The sequence below is a fragment of the Neolamprologus brichardi genome, chromosome 6 (genome assembly GCF_056152115.1).
Source record: "Neolamprologus brichardi isolate AB-2024 chromosome 6, ASM5615211v1, whole genome shotgun sequence".
NCBI classification, from domain to species: Eukaryota; Metazoa; Chordata; class Actinopteri; order Cichliformes; family Cichlidae; genus Neolamprologus; species Neolamprologus brichardi.
The window spans coordinates 28829269-28855108 of record NC_142109.1 but is presented as its reverse complement, the minus strand read 5'-3'; the positions used below and the strand labels follow the sequence as shown (position 1 = coordinate 28855108).

At 42.1% G+C, this 25840-nt stretch overlaps 2 protein-coding genes across 3 annotated transcripts in view; one reads left to right on the top strand and one right to left on the bottom strand.

Annotated features, from left to right (window-relative positions):
* Positions 1-8860, bottom strand: part of bcl11ab (BCL11 transcription factor A b) — a 33083-nt gene extending 24223 nt beyond the window's left edge. Inside the window, exons 1-2 of the mRNA XM_006790642.3 lie at positions 8543-8860; positions 5499-5891 (exon numbers count right to left, since the gene is read on the bottom strand). Of these exons, the coding sequence (XP_006790705.2) occupies positions 5499-5891; positions 8543-8597 (448 nt within the window). The 5' untranslated portion in view covers positions 8598-8860. The remainder of the gene's footprint in view (positions 1-5498; positions 5892-8542) is intronic.
* A 1929-nt stretch (positions 8861-10789) lies between these two features.
* cep170ab (centrosomal protein 170Ab) lies at positions 10790-25790 on the top strand. Of its 2 annotated transcripts, none has more exons than XM_087842040.1 (20): positions 10790-10890; positions 12028-12108; positions 12426-12568; positions 12693-12782; positions 13739-13820; positions 14032-14087; positions 14545-14707; positions 15408-15545; positions 15661-16119; positions 16223-16581; positions 16670-16789; positions 16898-17030; positions 18359-19822; positions 19945-20188; positions 20419-20527; positions 20722-20883; positions 21303-21391; positions 21741-21834; positions 22729-22780; positions 22935-25790. In XM_087842040.1, the coding sequence occupies exons 3-20, from the start codon at positions 12464-12466 to the stop codon at positions 23195-23197; spliced, it is 4182 nt and encodes a 1393-aa protein (XP_087698166.1). In that variant the 5' UTR covers positions 10790-10890; positions 12028-12108; positions 12426-12463; the 3' UTR covers positions 23198-25790. The 2 variants fall into 2 exon arrangements, with proteins under 2 accessions (XP_087698166.1, XP_087698167.1); XM_087842041.1 differs by having other exon boundaries at positions 12423-12568.
* The last annotated feature ends 50 nt before the right edge of the window (positions 25791-25840 follow it).

The window sequence follows — 25840 nt, the reverse complement described above, 5'->3', positions numbered from 1 at the left end:
TCTGGGATTTGAATCTAAGATGAAATGTATGGTTAATTTGAGCTATTAGGAGGCAATGCATTTCTGAGCACCCACCAAGGAATATACCAAGAATAAAGGATGAGAATTTGCACGAGTGCAGCATCAGATAGAAGGGCCCTGTGTCCTGTAACTTTGTGGTTGAGATGAGGTGGGCAAGACTGAGCCATCCAACCAAGTTCAAATGTACAAATAGATACACACACACACCAACAGACTCACAGTTCTGACAAGTCAGTACTGTCACTGAAACCTGTAGTGAGCCAGACTGTGGAGGAAGAAACTAGATAGTGACCAGGATCAGTGGGATCAGACTAACAAAATGTCCTTGTCACTGTGGCTCTCCCATGGCCTCAGAATTATCACCTTCAGTTGGAGAAAGACAAAGCAACCATCCAACAGCACTACACCCTTAAATGCTACAGTCACAAAAGGAATATCAGAGGTTGAGATGACATTCTGCATAGAGATAGAAGCTGTGATAGTGTGTTACTCTTAGAGATACAAAATTTCCAAATCTGGTTCGGTTTCAGTGACCTAAATAAAGACTTACAGGATTATGACAAAATGGGTATTTTTTTTTAGGAAAATATCAAAGGGAAAATTACTTTGTCAAATCTGCTCCCATTCTCACCTCAAACTAACCTGCCTACTTCCTAAAATACTACTTCTCTCCTCTCTGCTCTCATCTGCCACTTCCTGAGCAACAGCTGTATCAAAGACACTTTTTCTTCTCTGTTTCTGTTCTGTCTAAAAATAAAGTCATTAACCTGCAGGTGGTGAAGCCGGCGGCTGGCATGACAGGCCCCGATGCTGTCAGATGCCCTCTGACCCCGTGATGTGACTGCCTGCCACAGTATTGACAGGACAGCAGCAAGACATGCTTATTTCTGAGGATACTTTCTCATCCAGCATGACGTGGCTGTAGACAAACAAGAATGTTCCTGTTGTATGGCTTTGTTTGACAGTGGGTAAAGGGGATGGATGGAGGCAGTGTATGTGTGAGTGTTTATGTCTGCCTCGCTCCGCAGCCAAATCTGCGAGAGTGAGAATGAGCTCTAGAGTGGACGTTGGAAGGCTTTAAGAGGTGCAGACACACTAATGTAGCCAAAACTTTCGGTTTCCAGTCCCCCAAGACAAACTACTGGAGCGATGTGTGGAGAGAGGCTGTGAGCGAGGGAGGGAGAGAAAGAGATAGGGACAGAGAGGAAAGGCTAAGCGGAAGAGAGTGGGAGGGACAGAGGGGAGGGGGGTAAAATAAGGATCATATGTTTCTGACAGATCTCATCAACTCACAACACATCATGGGGCCTCTACCGTAACACATTTATTACAGACAAAACACAGGTTCACGGGAGGGGGTTTACACTGTATGTGTGCACTGTAGCATATGTGTGCATCTTTAAAGGAGGCGTGTGCACTGTCGTGTTCATAGAACAGGTGTGTGCGCATCTGTGGGTGCGTGCATGCATTTGTGGGAGCCTAGTTTTGAATGTTCACATGCATGTTTGTGTGTGTAGGTGTGTGTGTGTGCATATTTCAGCTAGCCTCCACCTGAATGGCCCAAGGCTGTGATGCCGGAGTTGTTAGAAGACAAACAGAGGCACAGGAAGTCCAAGCCAGGAGCCCCTGAGGACAGCACGCACAATCTACTGCATACCTGCTCTTAACTTCACACACTCCCACTGTCAGTCATAGCCACCACCTCAGCATACGTTTTGCCTCCTAAACCCACAAAACAGACACACCTCCTCTAACTCCCTCTTAGACACACACATTTAGGCCCAGCCTGTCCCTCAGGCCCACTGCTGTGTGCCAAGTCTGGCCTGGCATAGTCCTCAGAGGGGTGTCCTCAGGCAAGGCTTGCCAAGTCAAAGACTCTTTCATGTTCAGCCTGCACGCCCAGGGTAGTAAAGCTACAAACAGCGAGACACACACACTTTTACACACACACGGAAACCTATAAACATTTTTAAGTGGTCAAAACCACACTTACGCACACATAAATGTACACATTTACACGTACGTTAGTTTCACAGCATCCGCACTCAAGATGTAAACACTCAGTAGACTTGAACACAGCCAGCACCGCTAACATTTAATCCAACAACAAAGGCTGACGAATTTCCACTGACAACATTTGTGGGTGTTTAGAGCTTGGCTTCAGCATACAAAAATGTCCTCCATGAAAAATTCATCCTAAAAACCACTCCTGTTCACCTTCATTAAAACGTAGTGGAGCCCACTGCCAAAAATAGGACTGATTTTATCACAGCCCAAAGCGACTGTAGGATCAAATTAGAGTCACTTTTTTACAGACAATGGAGTCCGTATGTTAAAATATTAGCTGGTGTCCAATCATTGCAGCAGCACGCATCTTTGCCTTTTCAGTATCAATTAAAGTGATCACCCAAACAAAAGCACCGGATATAAACTTGCACAGTGACCCATATGTCTGCTGACGCATATGCACACTGGACACAGGAAAAGATATCGCTACCAAGGAGCCCCCCCCCACTGCCACCACTAATGCACAATCTCCACGCACTGCCCAGCCCCCCAGTTCTGCATGACAGGCACCCAGTGTGTGTGTATATGTATTTGCTTGGTGAAGGAGGGGATATTGGAGAAAGGTGGCACAATGCCAATATGGAGCCTGCTAAATACCTTTGTCTCCATAACACACGGGGAGAAACAGGACAGGCAAGCTGCTGCAAGAAAATGCTCCACAGCCACAGAGGTGTTGCAAGAAATGCTTCTCTGTTGTTTGAATGTTTTCTTCCTCATAGAGAAAAAAGGGTGAAAGGTGGCTGCCGTAATTGACTCAGTATCGATTCAGAGTCCAGGTTACAATGGAGGCAGGGCGCTGGAAAGAAGCTGAAGTGTGAGATGGTGGTCGATTTCCACGGTTGCAGTGGCCTCATTAACACACGTGGCTACGCTGGTGAGAATTCAAAAGGGTGCTAATGCTGGGATGGATAAATACAGGGCAGAACAATGTAGTAATAATACCTCAAAAAAATGTGGTACAAAATTCATGCAATCTTTTCTTGTAATTTCTTGTAAATAGGTCAAGAAAAAGACAATATGCACTGTGGTTGTGTATCTAATTTATAAAGACTGGACTCTAATTTATTTATTGTGCTAATAACAATTGCGTTTACGCCATGAAATAATTAATGTAAATAAAAACTTTGAATCCACTTTACCGGTTTGTCTCTTTAATAGCAATTTTATGCTGGGAAATAAAAGCAGCTTTATACGCTGCAATCACATTTGCTTGAGAAGCCATCATCTGCTCTATTTCTGGGACAACCGTGGTCTGTAGACAAGCTACGATGTCTCTATGCATATCTTTAATTGTTTATCATGCAAATGACGGTACGCAGGCTGCTCTGCCCTCGTCTAACAGCTCAGAGCCCCAGACTGCAGACCCAAACCCCAGCTGCAGTCATGAGACTCCCAGACGGCCTCAGCTGTCCTGTAGAGACAGACTGAGGGGCACAGCTTCATCCCGAGCTATCGGTCTATTACGTACTGCCCCTCATTCCTCAGCCCCTCACCCTTCTCATATCCCCCCCACCTACAAGTTCAACCATTCTGGGTGTCAGCTCCCTTTAGTCAAGCAGCAACTTTCCTTAACCTAGCCAGAGCCGCTGCCTTCGCAAACTGCTGTCCATATGGAAATCCGTCGGTGTCAAGTGATATTTCAGGAGTGGAGGTGGAGATTGGAAGGGTCACTTTCATTTGAATGATGCAGGGGAGCAAGATGCAGGGAAATCTTTAAGGGTGTAATTTATCATACACTCGCCTGGATTGGACTGGGCTTGAGGCATGTGTAGGAACAGTATATATTGAGATGCCTCAGCTCAGTGTCAGCCTCTAACTGAGCAGGGTAAGAGAACATGGCAGATAGCATATGGAGTATGGGGTGGCGCGCTGGCACTGCCAGTCTGTATCCATCAATCTTGGACAAAAAAAAAAAAAGCAGTGGGACGAGGCAATATGCTTATAGGCTTATATGCAATGCATGTATAACTGATATGATGTCCTGCACAGACTCTGCAGCACAGACTGTTCATTTTGACCTCGGATTTTATAACAGGATGATAACAAAAGGTGAGGTGAGGCGTCACAACAGGATGCAATCATGCACCACATACAGTCAATTTAACCTATTCATCATTAACCCAAGGAAATCCTGACTGTTACACAATGTCCAAAGAAATGAGACCTATAAATAAAGCTCTTCGCACAGTGCTAGTGACCTCATGATATCATGTGAACTCCATTGCACGACGATCCAAGTGAGCAAGGAAAGGCGTGTTCGAACAGCTGACAAGGCCAAGAGGCATGTCAGAAGAATGTGTGTTTTTTGAGCATGTGTGCGTCCATCCCAGTTTGTGAGAAAGATTCTCGACAAACCGCACACTAATGAACAGTGGTTATTTCTGTATGGCAGAGTGCTAAAACATTGACACCAAATAACAGTAGCCCTTTACAATGCCGTCTGCAAAGCCAAAGCGCTGACTAATACAGCACAGTAGTGCTCATTATTGAAAACTGCCCTCTATGCGTTCAGCCTGAATTGGCTTCAAATTCAATCACAACTGCCCAGGCAATCAGCGCAGTCTGGCACATGCTATCAGATCTGTTAAAGGAAATGAATAAACATCAAAATGGGCTGGTCAAAATCAAACTCCACTCTATAAAACCAGTCATAAGGGACCCATGCTTGTTTGCACAGCAACTCATGTTTTCACAACAGCCTCATTTAGCCCCAGTGGACAACCAACAAACCAACTAGCTGCCTTAAGAAGTCCTTAATTACTCAAATCAAGAAAAACACTGACAATTAGTGGCTGTAGTGTTCCTCAAATAAACAGTTCTTCCTTGACAGATCAACGTAATTACATTCTTTTCTATCTCTTTAATTTTAGAATCACAGTGAGCTTCAGCAGGCGCATATTTGAGGGTACAAGAGATATGGCAGTGTAATAAGCCAGGCAGGGATAGAGATACATCTCTCGCGACCACATGAGAGAGAATGTGAAGTCCAAAGGATCTGAGCACATCTGTGATGCAGCAACAAACCAAAAGAAACTGATCTCTCCTTTCTCTGTCTTTTTATAATCTGTTTCTTTGTCTGTCTCCACGCGTCTTTTTCGGTGCCTTTTATCAATATCCTTATTAATCTTCATGTGTATTCATGACTCTACTGAGGGAAATTCGCAACTCCTAAATGTAGCAGCAGACATTTCGCCGTCAGGTTACGCTGATTGGACACATCCTCACTGCTAGAAGGGAAATTTCAGCGAGTATTTGTTGTCTTCTGTGATAAACTGTCTATGAACCTTAAAAGTGTGACCCACTCCACACAATCTAGAGCTTCAAGACTCTATTCACGCTTGAATGCAAATTTCTCCCGCTCATCTGTTTACTCTTGCATGGCAGCCATGTTAAGCTTCCAGTGTGTTTACCTGTTATATTCTCCTGCTTAGGGATTATTCCTTGCAAGGGTGCAGATAAACAATCCTCATCCTGCGGTGACACCTGAACAGCCACCTCGACAGGTTGACGCACCCTCCTTTGGTGCTGATGGTGGGTCCGCGAGTGTGACGAGGATGTGGAAAGAGGAGAGGCGAGCGGGGAGGATGGTGGCCTGTCCAGAGGTTTGTCCACACAGAGGCTACCGTGGCACTGCCTCCGTTTGTGTTCAATGAAAAGCAGGATGTCAGCTAAGGGGAAGCGAGAGTGGCACTGGCCGCAGGTCAGCAGGTCCTGGTCCCCTTTTAGGGGCTCGCCCTGAGCCACTCCCAGGCTGGGGGAGTCCTGAGAGTCTTCTTCTGGTAAAACACCTGAGAGCGGCTCAGCTGGATAAGGAAAAGAAGAAAGACAGTTGTGACATGTAGTGAAGCGAGAATTGATATTTTTCAGTCATTGGAAATGGATTCCTACATACACTGTTATTATATTTTCTTGTAAAGGAATAAGGCCGAGGAGTATATGTGCAGATGGGATTTTTAGGAAAGAAAGAAGGCAGAAAGGAAGAAAGAGAACACAGACTGCTTCGATAAGGACTGACATGTTCAGCTCGCAGGCAGCAGTCAAACGATTAAGTTGCTTGACCCTCTTTATTGTGCTGCCAATCTCGCTTTTTTAATGAACCTAACACCTCTGAGAATCAAAAAATAGATTCTAATTTGAGTTCAAGATGATTGGACCCCATTTCGTTAAAAGTGCTGGGATCTCGTGAACCAAGGTTAGACATTGAGGGGTTGGATGTGGAGTAGGTCCCTGAAGTAGAGCGAGAGAAAGAGAGAGAGAGAGAGAGAGTGAGCAGAGAGAGCATTTTAAAAGAAGTCATCTAGCCACATGGTAAACGACACTTGGCGCCCCGACTGGGATGTTGAGATAAGATGTGATGAATTCTTGCCGCCGGTTCAAGCTTTAATTCTATATCAGGTCAGATGAGAAGGTGGTGAGGGACTATGCAAGATAGGCCCTGTTACTTGTATGTTGAGTTGCATTAAAGATGAGGGAATTCACCCCTATTTTACTTATCTTAACCAGCTTATGCCATGGACACATACAAGGTGTGTGAGGTTGGTTTAGGTGGAAAGATTTTCTTCAAACCAAATAATCTCATTCTGATGTCAAGCAAGAGTGATGTGAATAACTTTGAAAGCTAAAATATAATGTGGTTTTTTTTTTCTGATATCACACTGTGCTAGAATTTAAAGTAGTTTAGGTGAAGGTTTCCCACTGGGTTACAGCAGCAGGTCTCTTCCACTATCAGAAAAATCATTAGGTCTTTTTTACTGTTTTAGAGTATCATGACTCCCTGTAATACCGGCAGATCATTCATTGCATTCTACAGTCCCTCACTGAAAACACCAAAGGGATTATTTTCATTTTAAAATAAATGCAAAAATTAAAAGGAAGCGCCTATTTAAATTTCTAATGGTGCCTTTTTGTGACACGAGAGCTGACAGTTAGCACTAGAACAGAATTTTGCAGTGTTTTCATGCAGTCTTATTTATTTTTGCAATAATTTAAAAAAACACAATTAATATTCCAAAGTAAATTAAACTGATTTGGGTCATAACCAATAACAGAATTATACTGGTCAAAAGCAAAATCTTCATGTCATTAAACAAAAGCATATTTAAACTCTTTGGTCATTTTTTCTTCATAATTTAAGGTCTGTAACTGTTTCTTTGTAAACACTTTATTTCTGGATCCTCTTTGAATGTGAGGAATATTGTACCTTTAGTGTACCTTTAGAAAAAATATGAATACATTCAAGGGAACATAAAATATGTAATAACCTACTGCTGCTGAACCGATCCTGTGCATGAGCTTGGTCAAGCAGGACAGGATAAAGTGGAGCAAGTTCAAGTTCACGAGTGGCCTGTAGGACTACAATCAAATTGCGCCCCCCACTGGCAACCCATCTGACAGCTTTTCGTCAAATCATAGAATAAATGTTGCCAGAGCATAATTTGTTTCAGCGGCAATAAGAAGAGCATGCAGAAATACATACAAGAATAAAGATTAAAAAAAAGCACAGGTTCTTAATTTCGATCTCTAACTTACACGTAAACAGCCTACCTAGTCTGGAGACGTCTCCGCATTTACTGACGCGCGAAGAGTGCATTGATAAAGCAATATACTGATGAAGCTCTTAACCGACGAATGGAGCGAAATAATTCTTCGGCAAAGAACAATTGGTCTAAACTGTGCGAAGAATGTGACATTCAATCAAAATCAATGCCCTGCAGTTTTACCATACACGCGCGTAAAACGACTGTCCTTCTTTTCTCTTCCTTCATCTCAAAACAGTATCGCGCACGGAGATTTCTGCGTATTTATGCAATTTATGGATACAAATGGATTGGATATACCGTGTTTAAACGCCAGCGGTGAAAAAATTGTTGCAAAGAAACTGCATTCCTTGTAGGTAACGCACACGAGGTCTTTGCGCTTCGGACAAGTGTGTGTGTGTGTGTCTCTGAGTGTGTGTCTGTGCGTGTGTAAACACCACTTCCCTGTGTCCAAACCAACTAGGACCTTTGTAAATGCATTTTTACAGTTAAAAAGGACCTGCAGTGTAGTAGTACTGTGGCTTCAAAAGGTGCACATGGAAACTTAAGTGAATGGCAGCAGTTGTAACTCTGTGCCGCCTTCATATAGGCAAAGGTCTCTGACCATAAAGCTCATGCATGCCCTTTAATGGCGAAAGAAACCTTGAAGGCTGTGTTATACAACGCGTTAACCAACACAAGTTGAGCTTCCCTGTCACGCTGCTCCAAAACTTCCTATAGAAGACCTCGTGATGATTATAAAGATAACCTGTAGTCTTGGATATGTTTGCGATTTGTCATTTTAGTCAGGACAGCGGTGGGTCCGTGCGTGGACGTATCCTAAGTATTAAAAGAAAGTTGCCGTATACAGAAAAAGATGGGTCACCGAGAGGAAAAACCAATGAAATTAAGTCGAAATGCAATGTATCTCCACTTACGCGAAAACTCCCGTTTGCTCAAGTGCTGGGGTTTGCCCTGCTTGCGGCGAGACATGTTGGTTTAGTGACGGATTTTCAGCTGAGTTCACATTGGGAAATCCTTTCCTACAAGGTAAACTCCAAATGAAATATCTTCATTGATGCGTCTGACAGCCAACAAGGAAAAAAAGCAATGAGCTGCTGATCATACAGAGGGTGAGGAGTAGTGCGGTGCGGGCTCTGCGGAGCTCTTCATGACTTTTTTGCAAAGAGAGAGTGATGGGGGTATAGTGAAGCCCCCTGCGCTGCAAGTTCAAGTGCGGACGTGACGTTCTGCGAACTTGAACGTCAGGCGCTGGACGAACTGAGACATACAAAACATGGGCAGGGCGAAGGCGGCCAGTGGGAGGGGGACAAGCCATAATAAAAGCCAATGGACACTCATTATGGACTACCTATGGAAGAGAAGAGAAAAAAGGGAGACCCCGAAGACACCAATGGACGAAGGGGATCAAGGGGGCTGGGCTAAGAGGGAGAGCGAGGGAGAGAAAGAGAGACACTGTTTTACAAGGAGAGCAGTAAAAAGCGCGTGAACCAAAGAGCGTGTGTAACAAGGATGTAGTGGTGGATAAACCCAGCTCTTGCACTCGTGTTTATTAGTTGTTGTTGGGTTTTTTTTTCAAGCCACTATGAATATGCAGTCTTTATGCAAATTTACAGTGCAGACTGGAAATGTCATTAACACTGAATAAAGTGTTTTTATTTTAATCGGCCTTCTTGAGCTAAACTAATTGAAATGTTATTCTCTAACAGGATGAACTAAACTCTGTTTTTTGTTGTTTTTGCTGAATTTGTTTAATTTGTTTGCTTTCCTGAGAAGTGGTGATAGACCGGCCATTCTCTCTGGGCTTTTGCCTTGTATACAGGGAAAGCTAAAGTTAACTACCTGCAATTAAAAGAATGTGAAATGAGATTCATAAATAGTTTTATATAATATACTTAAATATAAGAATGTACCCGTTTTGTTCGATGGTGGACGTGTAAAAGATAAAGAAAGGGGAAAAAAAGAAATTAGAGTTAGAGTGTAACGTGCTTTGATTTACAAAACAATTTGGTGTAAGTAAAGCTCTTCTGTCAGCTTGTGGAATGCACCTGAGCCTGTATTCCAAAACTGAAGAGAAACGTGGATTTAACTCTAATTTATGTTACAGGTAAGCAGCATTTCAGTAAAGCATTCTGAAATACTTAACAACAACAGCAACAACAAAAAACAAATAACATTATACATTCCAGACCTAATGGGATTTTATAACGCACCGATAAAACTTAAGTCTCAGCTTCATTCATTCAGCTGTTGCATTTAAATATTGGGCCCATTCATTATGGCTGAAGCCAATGTGGGATTTTAATTTTTTTCAACTTTTCCAGTGATCAGATTGGATTAACGTGTACAGTCAAGTGCGCTTGCTTTTAAACAAAGCTAGTAATTCATGACTAATGGAACCTATAGGGGGCATGTCCAACAAAAACAGTGTGTGGCAAGTGGATTAAGGTGGCCTAATGGGCAGGTTTATACCCTATACTCTCTCACCTGACCTTCGTATGTCATTATGCAGTTACAGAAAAGCCGAAAAGCTGGGCAATAATTTTTTCCTTTATTTTTGTTTTATGTTTAATAAAGTTTATTAGAATTGCATAAAAGCCCCTTCTCTAACTTAATGCAAATAAAGCCGGAGGACCTTAACAGCACCCATACTTTTTAAAAATGGTTTGCTTTTATTTTGTTGATTATATATTAGCTTCATAATCAGGCTCAACAATTGAATTTACGTCGGCATCGAAATCACAACACAGTACTTTGGCTCCATCTAGTGGTTCAACACAAGACTGACCTTTAATAGCCTATCATAACCTGTGTCCTAACGGAGCTGGAAACCAGTAGACTACTCACTCTAGTGCTTAATTTAAAACACTGAAATACTAACATTGCAGCTAGATTATAATTTTAAAAAGTTTCAATGCAAATATAATCAAATCGTATCATTTATATACAATGCATGCATTTAATTTCCTATTATTGTACTCTACCTTTCAGCGTTTTCAGTCTTACGATTGTAATTTATATGCCAACTCAATTTAATTATGCCCCAAATAAATGATCCATCATCCACCTAATATGGGCCACTCATGGTTTGCTGTCTATATTACATAACCTCATCTTTTCCTACATGAGCGCATTGCGCCACCTTGAGGCCAAGACACAGCAGTGTTGAAGGACCTAGGCTGGGCAGAGGGGTTGCAGGAGCAGCAGCAGCATCGCTGTTCATAACCTTCTACTCATCGGATGCTGTTTGCCCATAGAGCACCTGGTGAGAGACATTTTTGCCATTGTTTTATTTCCCTAACAGGCCTGCGCTGATGCCTTTGGTTGCTTCCTCTGATATAAGGATGGAGACAGTGAAATGAGCTTCGCTGTTTGTGCGACAGACCTATACGTCGCCCATAATGGTCGATCGTGGGATATCAGCAGGCAGCATCCTAATCATGATTTCGTTGGCTTTAAAGCACGTGATAACATATATCTGTCTAAATTAGCCTGTGTTTGGCTTAAAAGGTGTGCGTAAAGAGATGTACTGAACGTGACAGATTAATGCACGCTTCAGATGACATGTCGCTAATAAATGTTAGACTCATTGTGGCCAGTCTTGTGTTTATCCTACAATCTGCGCGATATTGGGATGGAATTAGATGATACTTTTTGCTTATTATTCACTGGTCTTTGGTATCATTCTTAAATGGCTCCACGATGAACGCTGGACTGAGACATGGCCTAACCGAGCTAATTTTCAGGCTTAGTCATTGGCCGACTCTAACCCATCAGCTGCTGCCGCTTGCAGCCTCAGTTGATGTGTGGTCATTTGCAGAGGAGATTCATATCAGAGTGGGTGAAGCCGTGTGTGTGATCAAGCGTCTAAAGAGAAAATCTGGGCCACTAGGAGCCAGCCTACTGAAAGGATGGACCACGTAGTTCTCTGTTGGGAGGCTGGGGGCTGTCAGGTCCCATTGGGCTTGAGCTGACGTACAAAAAGGAGCCTCACATATGACAACGTGTGCGTAATTAAATCTTACTAATTCACCTATGACTCTCTCTGAGCATGAGTCAGCAGGCCTGCCTACTAATAATGCAGAGAGGGTGTCAGTGAAAAGCGCTGTTGTGCTGTTTTGTGTGCATGGGAATCCTGACAATTGCCTGGAAATCATATGAGAGAATCATGGGGAGCAGAGAAGTGGATTTTCTATTTATGTCTGTAATTTCTCTGTTTCCTTGACTTCCTGTGGTCGGTGTATATGCCTGTCTTCTGTTTGGCTTCAGTTTCTGGATCTGATTGAATTAGCTGTCATATTACATGTTTTATTATCTCTTTCTTTCTAAGCCCCATCTCCCTGTCACCCTCACATGCACTCTCTTTTTGCACAGTATCCAACTATTCTTCCTCCTTTTTCAGTGGAGTGCGTTGTGAAGCTGATGACAGGACAATCCTGCTGAGCGACTCACTTTGGGAGTTTAGAAGAATGCCTGAAATACTGTAAGCTGTCTCTTTATTTTTGGAACTTACATTTTTTTTAAATTTCTTGTTGTTAGCTGCACTACATGGACTGTTAAGCTTGCCAATGTCCTCGGGTGATAACCGAAATAGCTACTGTGCATATGACACACAAGCACACGCGCAAATGCTGAAATAATTTTTGCTTTATGTAATTATATGAAACAGCATGCCTCATCCACTCCTGTTTACAGTGTAAGAGTATATTTTTTCATTGATCGAAGGATAAATATTTAATGGTCTCATTAATAGATTTATAGCTATAAACTGCAGTCTAACACTGTTCTTGTTTTCAGCAGGATGCATTAAGGGGCACATGTGAACTTGTCAGGCAGAGATGAGTCTGACTTCCTGGTTCCTGGTGAGCGGTGGGGGGACACGCCATCGCCTCCCCAGAGAGATGATCTTTGTAGGAAGGGATGACTGTGAGCTTATGCTGCAGGTACTGTACTGTGAATCCACCCGACATATGATCTGAGCTGTCATTCTTACTCTGACTGGATTTTTATCTGAAGCACTGAGATTAGTGAGGATTATAGTGATTGACTGGATCTTGTTTGGTTTAGTCCCGTAGTGTGGACAAACAGCATGCTGTCATCAACTATGAGCCAAATACGGATGAACATAAAGTTAAGGACCTGGGCAGCTTAAATGGGGTGAGTGAATTTTTTTCAATTTATGTGTATGTGTCTTAAAGCAACCCCTGCCTAATGTTTTTTAATGCAATAAAATCTACATCAGCGTGTCCCAGAATTAAATATCAAACATTTCCCTGAAAGTATACCTTATTTATTCTTATTTATTCTTTTTCGGGCCGTGGCTTTCTCATCTTCTACTGCTTCCGTTTTTACAAATTTTTATTCGTTTCTCTTAAGCCCTCAGTATTCACAGAAATACATTACTTTGAGTACTAAATTGCCAGAGTGCCCCTTAACTGCTTCAGCAATTTACTGCTTACAAAAGTAGTCGTGAACCTGTTCTAACATAATTTGGTTTCTTCTTTGGATTTAAATTATTTTCCAACCCTAAATAAACTGAAAGACGTCATTTTCGGTAGTGCAAATATTATACATAGCTTATGACAGGCAGCTTGATGGTGCAGCGGTTAGCGCTGTCAGTTCACTGCTCCTGGTTCAAACCTCTTAGTCGGCTGGGGACTTTCTTTGTGGAGCTTGCATGTTCTTCTTGTGCTTCCTGTGAATCTGTGGGTTTCCTCCAAGTGCTCTGGTTTCTTCCCATAACCCAAAGACATAAATTTTATCGTAATTAGTGATTCTAAATTGACCGTGGGTGTGTGTGTGTGTGTGTTTGTCTCTCTATGTTCAGGGTCACACCCATGATCCTAATTTGGGTAAGAGCTTTAAGACAGATGGATGAAAAAAGTGGCAGAGTACAAACATTTTTATGTGTACAGATGTTTCCCTGCTTAAATTCAACATGAAATAAGCTTTTTTTTGTTAAATCTGGTTTCTAAAGGTCTGGTACAAAATTAGCACTTGGTTTGTGTGTTATGGACAGCATCATTGTTATGCAAGCAGTACTGAGCATCTCACTTTTGTACAAAGTCCTCATATGTTGTTCCTAACCACATTGGTTCTTTGTTTGTTCCCAGACATTTGTCAACGATGTCAGAATACAGGAGCAAATCTATGTCACGCTGAAAATTGATGACAAATTGAGGTTTGGATATGATATCCTTTGAATGTGTTCTTGTGTTATCTGTCAAACCAAGTAGCACGCAGTACAAGGTCAGTGAACATGGGGTGCACTGTAACTTTATCTGTTCTTGAATAGCCTGTGAATTCTCATTGCACTCTGCCTACTGCATAATAGATAAGGCTATCAGTGCAGGTTTCTCATCCCTGCAAAGGGCTCGTCATCTTTTACCTTAACTTGTCTCACATACCAACCTGTTTACTGTGGTTCGAGGAGAGATGCATATTCCTGAGGAGGCCCTCAAGGTTAGATGACACGCTACACAGAAGAACAATATTCATATGTTTGAAGACGATGTAAATAGTTGTGTTTGAAACTGGATAGGTGCAAAGATCTTGTACTTTTTCATCAGTTAGGAGCAATATTGTAGAGAATAGATCAAAGAGTTCTGCTGAAGTGGGCAAAATGACTTTTCAAGATTGATGGATTTGCTGTTTCATCAACAAATACTGCCCAGGTAGCTGCGGAAAAAAACAAAAAAATGCAGATTTTTTATTCATGAGCTAGATGAACATAGCACATTATCATTCAAAATATATGCAAACAGTATGGCATACGATCAGTATGCCTAACTGTATGCTATCTGGAAGATTAAAAAGCAAGAAAAAATCTAGACAAGATATACATCTTAATTATTTTGACGGTATTGTGTAACCTTTGTCTTTTGTTAATTTCCCTTGTTTCTGTTGTCTAATTTGTCAGCATGAAAAGTTTAGCAGCCAACTTCAGTTGAACCAGAAGAAACTCCCAGAGGCAGAATCATCCAAATCTCAAGTCAAACCACCTGAGGCAGCAGCTGCACCGGTGTGTGAGGGAGCCACTGCCAAGCCAAGTGAGGCCAACAGGTCAGAGGACAAGGCAACAGGTAAGTCTGAGCATTGAAAGTTAAAGGACACAGGACACATATAATATAGTACCTAATACCTTGAATCGATAAAATATTCCCAGATACATAAACTGATAATGAAAGAATTTTTAGAGGTAGTTCTTAAATAGATTTTAGGACTACAAGCTATAGCAGCCGTACTCTGGGACAGTGGCAGAAGTTTGGTAATTTAGCTTCTGTATAATGCCACAGAGGATTCAAAATCAGACAGTCAAGATGTGTGAAATATATTTCCCTGTTTTCACAGGTTCAGATGAAATCTTTTCTGTTATTTTTTAATGACAAATTAGACAGATAAAAGACAGCTAATTCCAAATGTTGAACTTGCATTGCACTCTTAGTATGATCCAAAGAGATGTAAAACAAAGGAATGCAGTGGTCCACCCAGCAACACCCCAAGGCCTGAAAGACCATGAAAAACAACTAAAGTCAATGATCACAGAGGGTTGCAAGGTTGTTACCTTACAATAAAAAGCACCTTGGGCAACTGTTGTGATTTGACACTATATAAATAGAATTTAACTGAATCAAGGGCCTAACTATAGATGGCAAATTATATGCAGTAATATTGGGGATGTTGCATTACAATGACCTTTACCTGAAGCCTATTTAGGGTCTCTAAGCCTCAATTAATACATATGTGCATTCCTATATATAAAGAAATGTACTGTTTTGGCAGGGGATGTCACAGTGCTGCACAGGGGTACCCCCCTGTATGGCCAGCCTGCCTGGTGGGGAGATGGAGACACTGAAGACCAGCATCCAGGAAAGTCAGAGGACAAGAGTTCAGACCGGAAACGAGAAAAAGTTGAAGCAGGTACCAACAATTATTGCTCATTATCAGTTTTCTTTGGTTTACTTTTTTGGAAATATTACAAATATTCTGTAAACTTTATGGTGCCAGACAAATATCTTTGTATTAATTGTGCCAGAATCTAAGAAAAGTGAGGAGATCCCAAAGTGTACCCTGCAAACAGCCTCTAATCAGGAGCCTAGCTACTTCGAGATCCCAACAAAGGATGCAAAGGATCCCTCAGGAAGTAAAGTCAGCAGTGAATCCATCTCAAAAGAACAAGAGGGTGGTGCTTCTGCTGCAGCAGAGCCCGCCCATGGCCACGCCTCCTTCACCATTGAGTTTGATCCTGGGGCCTCAGGTAAAGTGACTGTCAAAGACAGGGTTGCGAAGGTAGGACCAGAGACCAGGCCACGCCCTAAAAGGGCTGTTGGGGAGGAGCTGAGTCCTCTTCAGACAGCCATGGTCGCAGCAGAAGTCAAAGTTGCTGACTGGCTTGCTCAGAATGAGTTACCATTGGCTCTGAAAGAAACGGTTGCAGAGGATGATGGAGAAAGCGTGAAAAGCGATGTGCCTGTACAACTGCGGAGTCTTAAAGGTGTGTTTATATGATATAGAGTTTGGTATAGTGTACAGTATTACATGCGATACTTACTTTATCACTCTTATGCAACATTTTGATCTATTACCTCACTCTCCAGGTAGTAAACATGAGGATGGCACTCAGAGTGATTCAGAAAATGCACTGGGTGAACAGCGCAGGGCTGCAGCGCTAGAAGAGCGCTCATGGGGACTCTGGGGAAGCACGGGGATGAAGATCAGAGAGGGTCGTGCAAACGTACCAGAGGGTCTCTTTGCAGAGGAAGACAGTCCTGCACGTCGTCGTAAACCTTCAACATCCAAAGTGGCAGAGAGGAGACGTGGCTCAGCACCCCATCAACAGAGCGGGCGCGACGAGTGCTATCATCATGGAGATGATTATAGTGATAGAGGGACTTATACCATTGAGCTGGAGAATGGAGATCATGAAGAAGAAGAGGCTAGGAAACTGATTGACAAGGTAAAAACGTTAAAGTTGTAACTCTTTTTTATAGTTTATCATCTAATCTCCTGATCATAATATGTTTTCTTACTTGTGTATATGTTAGGTGTTTGGTGTGGACCAGGAGTCTGGGTCCAGGGTGGGCAGTGCTGACCAGAGAGAAAGACTCACCTCCCAAAGGTCTGGCACTGGAGACCGAGGAAAACCCGGACGCATGGAGACAGAGGTGTAACAGCGTTCTTCTAAGTTATACTCAATAAGCTGTCTGACTAAAGCAACATCTGTTTCCAGTTATTAACATGTTTTTGTTTTATTTCCACGTTTGCTTGTGTAGGTCTTGTCTGAAGAGTTGATGGTGGGTGGTCCACGCTGGGTGTCGCAGTGGGCTACTCTAGCTGCCAGTCATATTAGGACTGACCCTGAAGGGTCAGGAGGCGAAAGCCACATCTTGGTCACGGAGGACAGAGGTATTAAGTTTAGGTTTACTGAATCTCAAAAAAGGATTCCTTTAATATTTATTAAATTAATTTCAGCATTTTGTTCATGCTTCAGTATGTAAACTTTTGCTAAACAAAGTCCACAGGGGCCAATCACACACTGGGGTTAAATGATAAACACATTGTAAAAGCAGCATAAGTAGACAGGTTTCACAAATTTACTCATAATTCAGTTATACAGCGGTCTGTCTCATTAGGCTTGTCATTTTTCTGTAATATCTATGGTATACTGTTACAGTGGTGGATAATTACAATGCAAAGAGTAATGAGATAAAAGTTAAATTAATTTGTCAAGGACATGAATGCTTGCAGGCCTTCTTCTTAATTGGTTTGTGCAATATAGCCAACCAATGGCAACTTATCACTCTCTTTATGTAGTTTCTACTCTTCAGACTGTGGACAACAAATAGAGTGGCCATCTTAGGCACACAGCAGCCACTCAGAAGAAAGTTAGCTTAGGTGGTCTCCTTAAATGCACAGAAGCTAAAATGGCATGTGTCAGAAAGAGTATGACGCCTTCTTCAGGTTACCTAACATAGCTGCCAGGCTGCTGGTCACATTTCACCAAATAGGCATTAGGCAAGCAACTTTTCATATCCAAGAGGAAGATTTATTCCTGTTTATTTCACTAACATACAGCAGACTGTAATTATTTGCATTTGGCATAATAGAGTAACGTGACCACAGTGAAGCCAGAGGTTTCATGTTAAAATATTGAAGTATCGCAATATTTTACAAGTGGAAGACAAAATAGTTTCTTAACTTGTGCCACTTTCAGTCAAAGGTCTGAAATTGCAGCTTTTTTGTTTTGTAAAGAAAATAACCTTTTTGACTAACTACAGTGGAACCCCGACTTACGAATACCCCATTTAACGAAGAAGGCCTGCAAGCATTCATATCCTTGACAAATTAATTTAACTTTTATCTCATCTGGCAATATTTCTGCCCGTGTTACGGCAATATGCCCACGTAACGAAATCCATTGGCTCTGATTGGCTGAGCCCAGAATGCCCACAATGTTTTCCGAATCATGTGACAACCCCCTTGGCTTTCGAACTTGCACTTCGCTGTTCCACTTGAACGACGTATTGTTGTTGCAGTTAGCAATTAGCCTATAGCCTATCGTTCACTCAAAAGGCTCGATGGGTGCTTTGACTTACGAAAGACCCTCGGGAACAAATTAATTTCGTAATTCGTAAATCTGGCAAACACCTCTAGCAGTGCACTGATTCTACCAGTATATAATCCACTATGTATGTTTAATGCACATTTTGATCAAATATTTTCTTTCTTTTCAGCTGATATAAGTGAATCCAGCCACTCAGCCTCCTTTGCCTCTACTGGGTACACAGAGCGCAAGAGGAGAACCCTACCCCAGCTGCCTGGTGAGGATCTCAGCCTAGGAAGGAGGACCCCAGGCTCGGGTCTACGTGCAGATATGGGGGAGAAACAGGACACAGAGCTACAGGAGAAAGAAAACCAGGAGGAAAAGGTGAGCAGAGGAAAGACTCGACCTGGCCAGTGCACAGGAGGTGTGGGCAGTCACAGTTGCAGCCCTAGTCGTTCGTCACCAGCCAAGTCGCAGGATAGTGGTGGTGGGAGGTCAAGTCAGTCAGGTGTGTTGACAAAGCTCCCACCTCGTCCCATGACTAGCGGGGAAAAAAGAATGGAGGAAGTACGGAGGAGGAAAAATGAAGAGGAGAAAGCCAGGGAAAGTAGTGGGAAACCCCTGTTGAGACAGGAGAGCTTCACTGTGGAGAAACCAAGTTCCAACGTCCCTATAGAGCTCATACCACGTATTGATGGTCTCACAGGCAAAACTCAATCTAGAGAGCCTGGCATCGACAGCGCCACACTGCAGAAAGACTCAGAGGCTGTAGCAGCCTTTCTAGAAACCACTGTGTCAGACCAAGGCGATCCCCCAAGTCAGTCCATTGAAGGATCCATGTCACCAGAGTCAGATGTTGACACGACAAGTACAGTAAGCCAAGCTGATGGAGCAAGGAAAGTAGTCCAGAAACGCCGAACTCTAGCAGGACAGCAGAAAGAAAAAACTGTAGTGTGCTCATCTGGCAAGGGTCCTGCTGGTGGTAGGGAGACCCAGGACAAGAGGGTCAAGAATAGAACTTCTGGTCCTTCACAGCCAAACCGTCCTTGGACTTCCCTGGATCTCACTGATGATGATGTCAACTCCAATTCTCTCTTATCAGACTCACAGCCCACCTCCACGAAAGACTCCAAATACTCACATGCTAGAGGTCAGACAGGGAGCACAACAGTTGGAGCTAGCACTAAGTCTAGCCGGGCTAAGATCAGTCAAGCTCCTGCCTCTGCTTCCGCCAGTAAAGCCACCAGTGTCCCCAAGCCCAGGCCTACCAGGGCATCACTGTTGCGGCGAGCCCGGCTGGGGGATTCCTCTGACACTGAACCTGCTGACCTAGACCGGATGTCTGTGGCCTCTGAGGCCTCCACTGCTAGTTCCACATCCAAGACAGGGATGGCAAAAAGAGGCATGTCCAGAATAGAAGCTCTGGCACAGCCAAGGAGGCCAAGAGTGGGCTCCCCGTCTGCCCAGAGTGACTCAGAGGCCACTGTGACAAGGAGTAGAGGTCTGGGTGCCCGCGGTGCAGGTGATTATGGCATCAGGCAAGGATTGAGAGGGTCCAATGTGACTTCAATGCCTGGACCCAGAGCAAGAGCTAACAGTGCCTCCAAGCTACCTGACAAGAGTAAAGGAGCCTCATCACATGCCACACCTGCGTGTAAGTCTTTAAATGTTCCTCATGATGCTTTGACTGCCAAAAGATTGTACAGTTACCTGCAATTATCTACTTAAAGAAGAATTCATCTGGCATCTTAAGCTTCACTGCCATTCTTTCCTCAGCTGGAACTCGGTGGCGCCGTGTACCCGTGGAGTATGCTTCCACCTCAGAGGATGAGTATGGCTCAAATCGTCACATATCCAAGCAGGGGCACACACGGCTATTCCCGTCTACTCGAGTAGCCCAGCTTGGAGGTTCAGCTCCAGCAACCCCAAATCCTGCAGGCCTAGCTACCGTGAAGCAGCACTCTAGAGAGCAGGATGAGTATATGAGAGATTGGACAGCACACAGCGAGGAAATAGCCAGGTACGTAGGTGAGAAGTACTCCTGTGTATATGAGTGGATGAATGAGTCAGATAGCAGTATTCTAACACATTTTTTCTGCTTTAGGGCATGTGCCTCTTTATTGCTTCTTTTTTTTAGCTTAGGGTTGCAGTTCTTTTTATTGGATCTTATTTTAAAGCTGTTATTTTGTTTTAAATAAATATCACAAAATAACACAACAAAATAACATCATACTTATGTTTGCTCCACAGGATAAGTCAAGATCTTGCAAAAGACCTGGCCATGCTAGCCAGAGAGATTCATGATGTGGCAGGGGAGATTGACTCAGTGAGCCCTGCAGCGACCGACCCTGGAGCTCTGGTATAGTTGTTGCATCTTAAACTAATTATAGCATACAAAATATAAGGATTCAGTTTATTCAATAACATTCATAGCAATCCTAATGCTAATAGAATACAGATTCTTAATTCTTAAGTCTGATTACGTAACATGGACAAAAAAATAGGATCTGAGGAAAGAATATCAATTTTCAATATATTTTATTTCCGTTTTAGTTGGAGGAGCATGTGTTTGATGACAGTTTGGACCTCGGCGGCTCCTCCACACAGCATAATAGCATTCTGGGAACCAATGGGCAGTCTGTGGAGCTTCGATCTCGTAGGTCTAGCGGACAGAGCTCCCGGTCCATTCGGCGACAGACATGGAATAGAGATGATGTAAGGCCTTGCTTCAATTTTAAATATAATGTTCTCCTCAATATATGGCCTGCTATGTACCATACTGCTAATGTAGATTTTGAATTTGATGTGCTTCTCTGCATTAGAAAGTGAAAGTATGCGAACCAGCATACACAGCAAGTTTAGTTATGTTAAGAGCAAAAATAGCAAGATGTTCATGTCAGTCTGTGCCACTGTTTGTCACTAGAGGGAGCTCGATACATGCTAGTTACAGTCATCCCTTAATAGGCCAATCTAAACCTAAAAGCAGTGGTAAAGCTAATGAAAAAATGATGTACTTAAATTATCTAAATGTAGCAATAGTACAGGTTGTTTACATTTTACCGTGTCAATTATTCACTTTTTGCCACTAATTTACAACTGGTAGATTCAGATGATAATTTTTTACTGTCTTTCAGGCGGTCCCAGACAATTTGCTGCTAGCTTCTGTGACTCAGCTGTCAACCAGGATACGCCAATCTGTTGACAGAACAACCTGCAAAATCAGGCAAGTATTGTTTGACTACGCTAAACAAAAATTGATTTTCACGTGTTGTTGTGGTTATTTATATATTCAATGCCCACACTACAGAGGGATTGCATGATACAAATATTGTCTGTGTTTTTTGTTGGAAATAGCAGGTGACACAGTTTGAATGACACATCACACAGGCTTACTCCGCCACCCAGTTACATATTTTTCTCATTAGAATGACAATTCAAAGGCTGATTTTTTTCATTGCTACAATGTGCTGATGGCATCTGAATGAAATAATTTAAGCAGTCACTTAATCTATATTAAACATGTTTTATGTATTTCACTTTTATCCTATTTTTGTAACAACCTGGCTTTGCAGGATCCTCTTCAAGGATAAAGAACGAAAATGGGATGAGATTGAGACCAAACTGCAAGCAGAGCATGACTCCTTACTGCTCAAGAGCTCAAACAAGGTGATGAATCTGCTGAAGGCTTGTGAAACAGACAGGACTGTGATATTTATAGCCAAATAGGCAGGACTGGTGTAGAAATTACAATATTAGTCTAGCATTTTGGTCCATCAGTCAGTACGGCGCTTGTTCACCGTGAAATATTTTAAAAGGATGGATTGCAATGGAGAAAAACAGATACAGTGTGTAACAAGATTGCGATCCAATTCTGTCTTTATTTTACGGAGACTCTACATTTAATGTATTGAAGCTTCTGGAATGTGAGCCGATAGATAACCAACCGCAAACTCATCTTTCCTTATTGGGGACAGTTTAATTCAACCAAATTTTAAAAAAGAAGTCCACAGTCACAGTATATTCCATAAGTACACATTTATAGAAGTAATCTTTTAGCCTTTTCTTGGCTTGAATTAATTGAACACTATTTTAAATCCAGTCATTCCCTACCATTTTCTGATTACTTATTCCAAGCAATCATAGTGAGTGCTCACAGTGCTATAGCTGTTTGGAGAATCAAATGAACAATGTTATACACCCTTTAGATTAACTTCAAATTAATTTCAGTATTTAGGCACCAAATGTGATTACACTGTTTGGAGAAAAAAAAAAAGACTTACAACTTTACCTCTACACACTTTTACCTCTCTCCAGCGCAGGATCATAAATTCTGACTGTAACACTGTCTGGCCTCATGTGAACCTCTGAAAAGAGATATGTGTGTCCACGACACAAGTTAAAGGGCTCGTAAAGCATTACGGAGTGTAAAGGGCTCGGCTCCAAACTTTTTCCAGAGGCAATGAAAAGATTAATCGAGTTGATTTATTTGCTGTAAGAGCTTTCACTTACTTAATCAGGCCTGAGACCAGCTTTCATTTTTTTATCACATTCTCTTAACAGGAAATTTCAACCATCATTCAAGACTTGAAGAGGGTGGAAAGACAACTGATGGGTATGGCTCTACCTATGCTTCTCTTTAGTTTTTGGAAGAAAAGCGTGAAATATTGTATTGTTGTATTATATTCTGCAGTGTTACTGCAGTCTACACCACGGGAGGTCTTATGATGTATTAAGTGGGACTGTTTTTCTCTGCTCCAAACTGGCAGTAATTGACATGATGGTAGATCCAGATGGAACTCTGGGTGCCCTGTCCAACCTGGGCTTGACCAGTCCTCTGACTGACCAGAAGATCAGCCCAGGGGCTCAGCAGAGGGCAGATGTGTTACAAACTGAAACAGAAGCTTCTTCACGCACACTTTCATCCTCCAGGCCTGAATTACTGTCCACTGAACCTGTTGGATCTTCAAACCACGCAGAAGTGTCAGAACGAGACCCAGGGCTACAGCAGAGCTCTAATTCCTACAACTGACATTCCACGGTGGAATAATCCAGAATGCAATCTATTGGAGATATCAGACACCCTCAGAGCAGACCCTGGTGTGAGGTTAGACGTTTTTCTGAGATAAGATGAGGACCCAGAGCAATGCCTTTTATATGGAAAAGTCTCTCTGCTCTGTCAGTCAAAGTAAATTATGTTAGGACTCTAAAATTCCAACACTGTCAAAGGGAATCTCTTGAGATGACAGCTCTATTATATGACAATATTACACTATTAACTGCTAGGCTAACGAAGAAGCTTTGACATCATATACAGTAACCCATCTGTGTTTTTGTGTTGCAGCTCATTATCATTACCCATTATTCTTGGAAACATTTGAGAAAAAGGGCAGATGTGATGTTAAACCTAAACCTACCAAATTCCCTTTTATATTCTACTGTTTTGGCTTGAAATGAGCAAAAGCAGACCAACCTTTTACCTTGCATTCTTTGCAAGTGACACAAAAGCTTGGCAGACTTAGAGCCAATATGGAAACCCAAATTGAAAAGGTGCAATAGTGTCAAGGAGCCATGTTTGAAAGTGTTCTTCTGTCCTGCCTAAGAGTTATTTATCAAATTATTAGGGGTGCAACGATACACAAAATTCACGGTTCGGTTCGATACTTTGGTGTCACGGTTTGATATTTTTTCGACACAAAAACATTTTCATGACTTTTTAATTTGTCATTTATTAAAATTATAAATATATATTTTAACTCAAAAGTACAGTTTTTAAATTTAATGTTGCTGAAACAACAAAATAATAATAAGAAAATCTATCTGATCGAGAAATCACTCATCTTTGGAAAAGAGAGTTTATTACAGAGAAATGTCTCCAAAATAAAAGCTATACTCTGGGCTATATTCTCAGCAGCATATTAAACATATCAGGTCCCCATAAGGAGAATCATGTGCTAACGGCTGTGTAAATGACTCGGGTAAAGTTTGTAGCATGCGTGCTTGTTGTTTTTGTCTGCTTCCACTTGTCTTTGCACTACGATGATGTCGGCGTAAATGTGCAGTCATATTCATTGTGTTCCCACTAGTGCTGTCAGCCTTAATCTCGTTAAGTGTGTGAATGTGAGAGTGAATGAATAGTGGCATTGTAAAGCGCTTTGGGTGCCTTGAAATGCGCTATATAAATCCAATCCATTATTATTATTATTATTGTTAAAATGACATTAACGCCATAACGCAGCAAATCTTCATTAACAAGTTACCGCAGATCGCCCTGTGCATGGGGCTTGACGGCGTCAACACGTTAACGAGCAAACTGCGCTAACGCACTAGTTCCCACCAATTGAGCATTGCGTGGCACATCCGACAAACTGTTTTACTTTTGTCCATGACACACTTACCATCAGGGTCATGAAAAACCAAAAAAAGTTCCAAAGGCCAGATCTGAATGAGGGTGGGGGAGGTTCAATTTCGGGTAGCATTGAGGCAGTTGCCATGTTGCAATAAGATTAGCTTCTGTCTTGCTAGCTTGCGCTGCGCTCAGAGGATCTGCACTCGACAGTGCAGCCTAGGCGGAGTAGTCGAACGCAGATCCACTGAGCGCTCAACACAGACAGCATCGTCAGAAGAAAAGTTGATACATTAAATAAAAAATTTTGTATTGTTCGATACATATGCGTACCGAACCGAAAGCACTGTATCGAACGGTTCAATATCGATACATGTATTGTTGCACCCCTACAAATTATATATTTTTGTCCTGTTTGCAATACCAATGCCTAAGGTAGCCTCAGTAATGATTTTCCATGAGAAACGGCCACAGTGCCTATTTTTGGGAAAAGAACTGGGTGCCTATATTATTATGTACCAGTGTTTTATTATAAAGTAGTTAAGTTTAAAACTTACATCCATGCCCCTTTTCCTGTGCTGATGTCATTTGAAGACAGTTTATCAAAGATAAACCCGATGTGTTAATGAAAATTGTGAACTGAAATGTAGCTCCCAGAATAGGATTTTCCTCTTCCAAATGCATTTTGTCACAAGTGCCCTGGCTCAAACAATCATTACAATCCTAGATACTAGAGAGTGCAATGTAAGGAAGATGGCGAAAAGGAGGTAGAAGTCTTTTTGTTTTTGCATTTCAAAGCCAATATATGTTTCTATTCTCTGAGGGACCAGGATGTCATGCACCCTAATGCTACTCCTTTATCATGTTTATGTCTTTGACCGTGATGAGATGAACGGTTTATCAAACTACTTTCTGATTGCAAGTTAAATGTGTTTGAACCAGCATAGACAGGGACTACCTCCAAGTCCTGCTTTTTGTTGTTGAATGATCCACAGTGTAATGACTGGGTAGGTTTTCCAATGTCTTGCCTCATACCAATGTTTACATATGAATGTATCCTGATCAGAACTGTTGAATAACATTTTAGCCAAAACAACTTTAATAAAGATGAATAATTGCATTTTGTGCTCGGCATACTTTATCTTTCCTTTTGTTTGAGCATTTGGAGATTTTTTTGTTTGGATGTTTTGTATGAGCTTTTTTTTGTATTGATGTTAGGTTTAAATGTCAACCTTGCAATATCAGTGTTTTGCTCATTTTCAATAAAATGCATGATAATCATGAGCTGTTTTCCACGGCTTACTCAGTGGCTCTGAGCTGGGATAGGCT

Coding starts and splice junctions, on each gene's coding strand:
- cep170ab (XM_087842040.1), top strand. CDS start 12,464: ATGAGTCTGACTTCCTGGTTCCTGGTGAGCGGTGGGGGGACACGCCAT. Junction 14,088..14,544: donor TTCCTGAGGAGGCCCTCAAG/GTTAGATGACAC, acceptor CTAATTTGTCAG/CATGAAAAGTTTAGCAGCCA. Junction 20,189..20,418: donor CACAGCGAGGAAATAGCCAG/GTACGTAGGTGA, acceptor TTTGCTCCACAG/GATAAGTCAAGATCTTGCAA.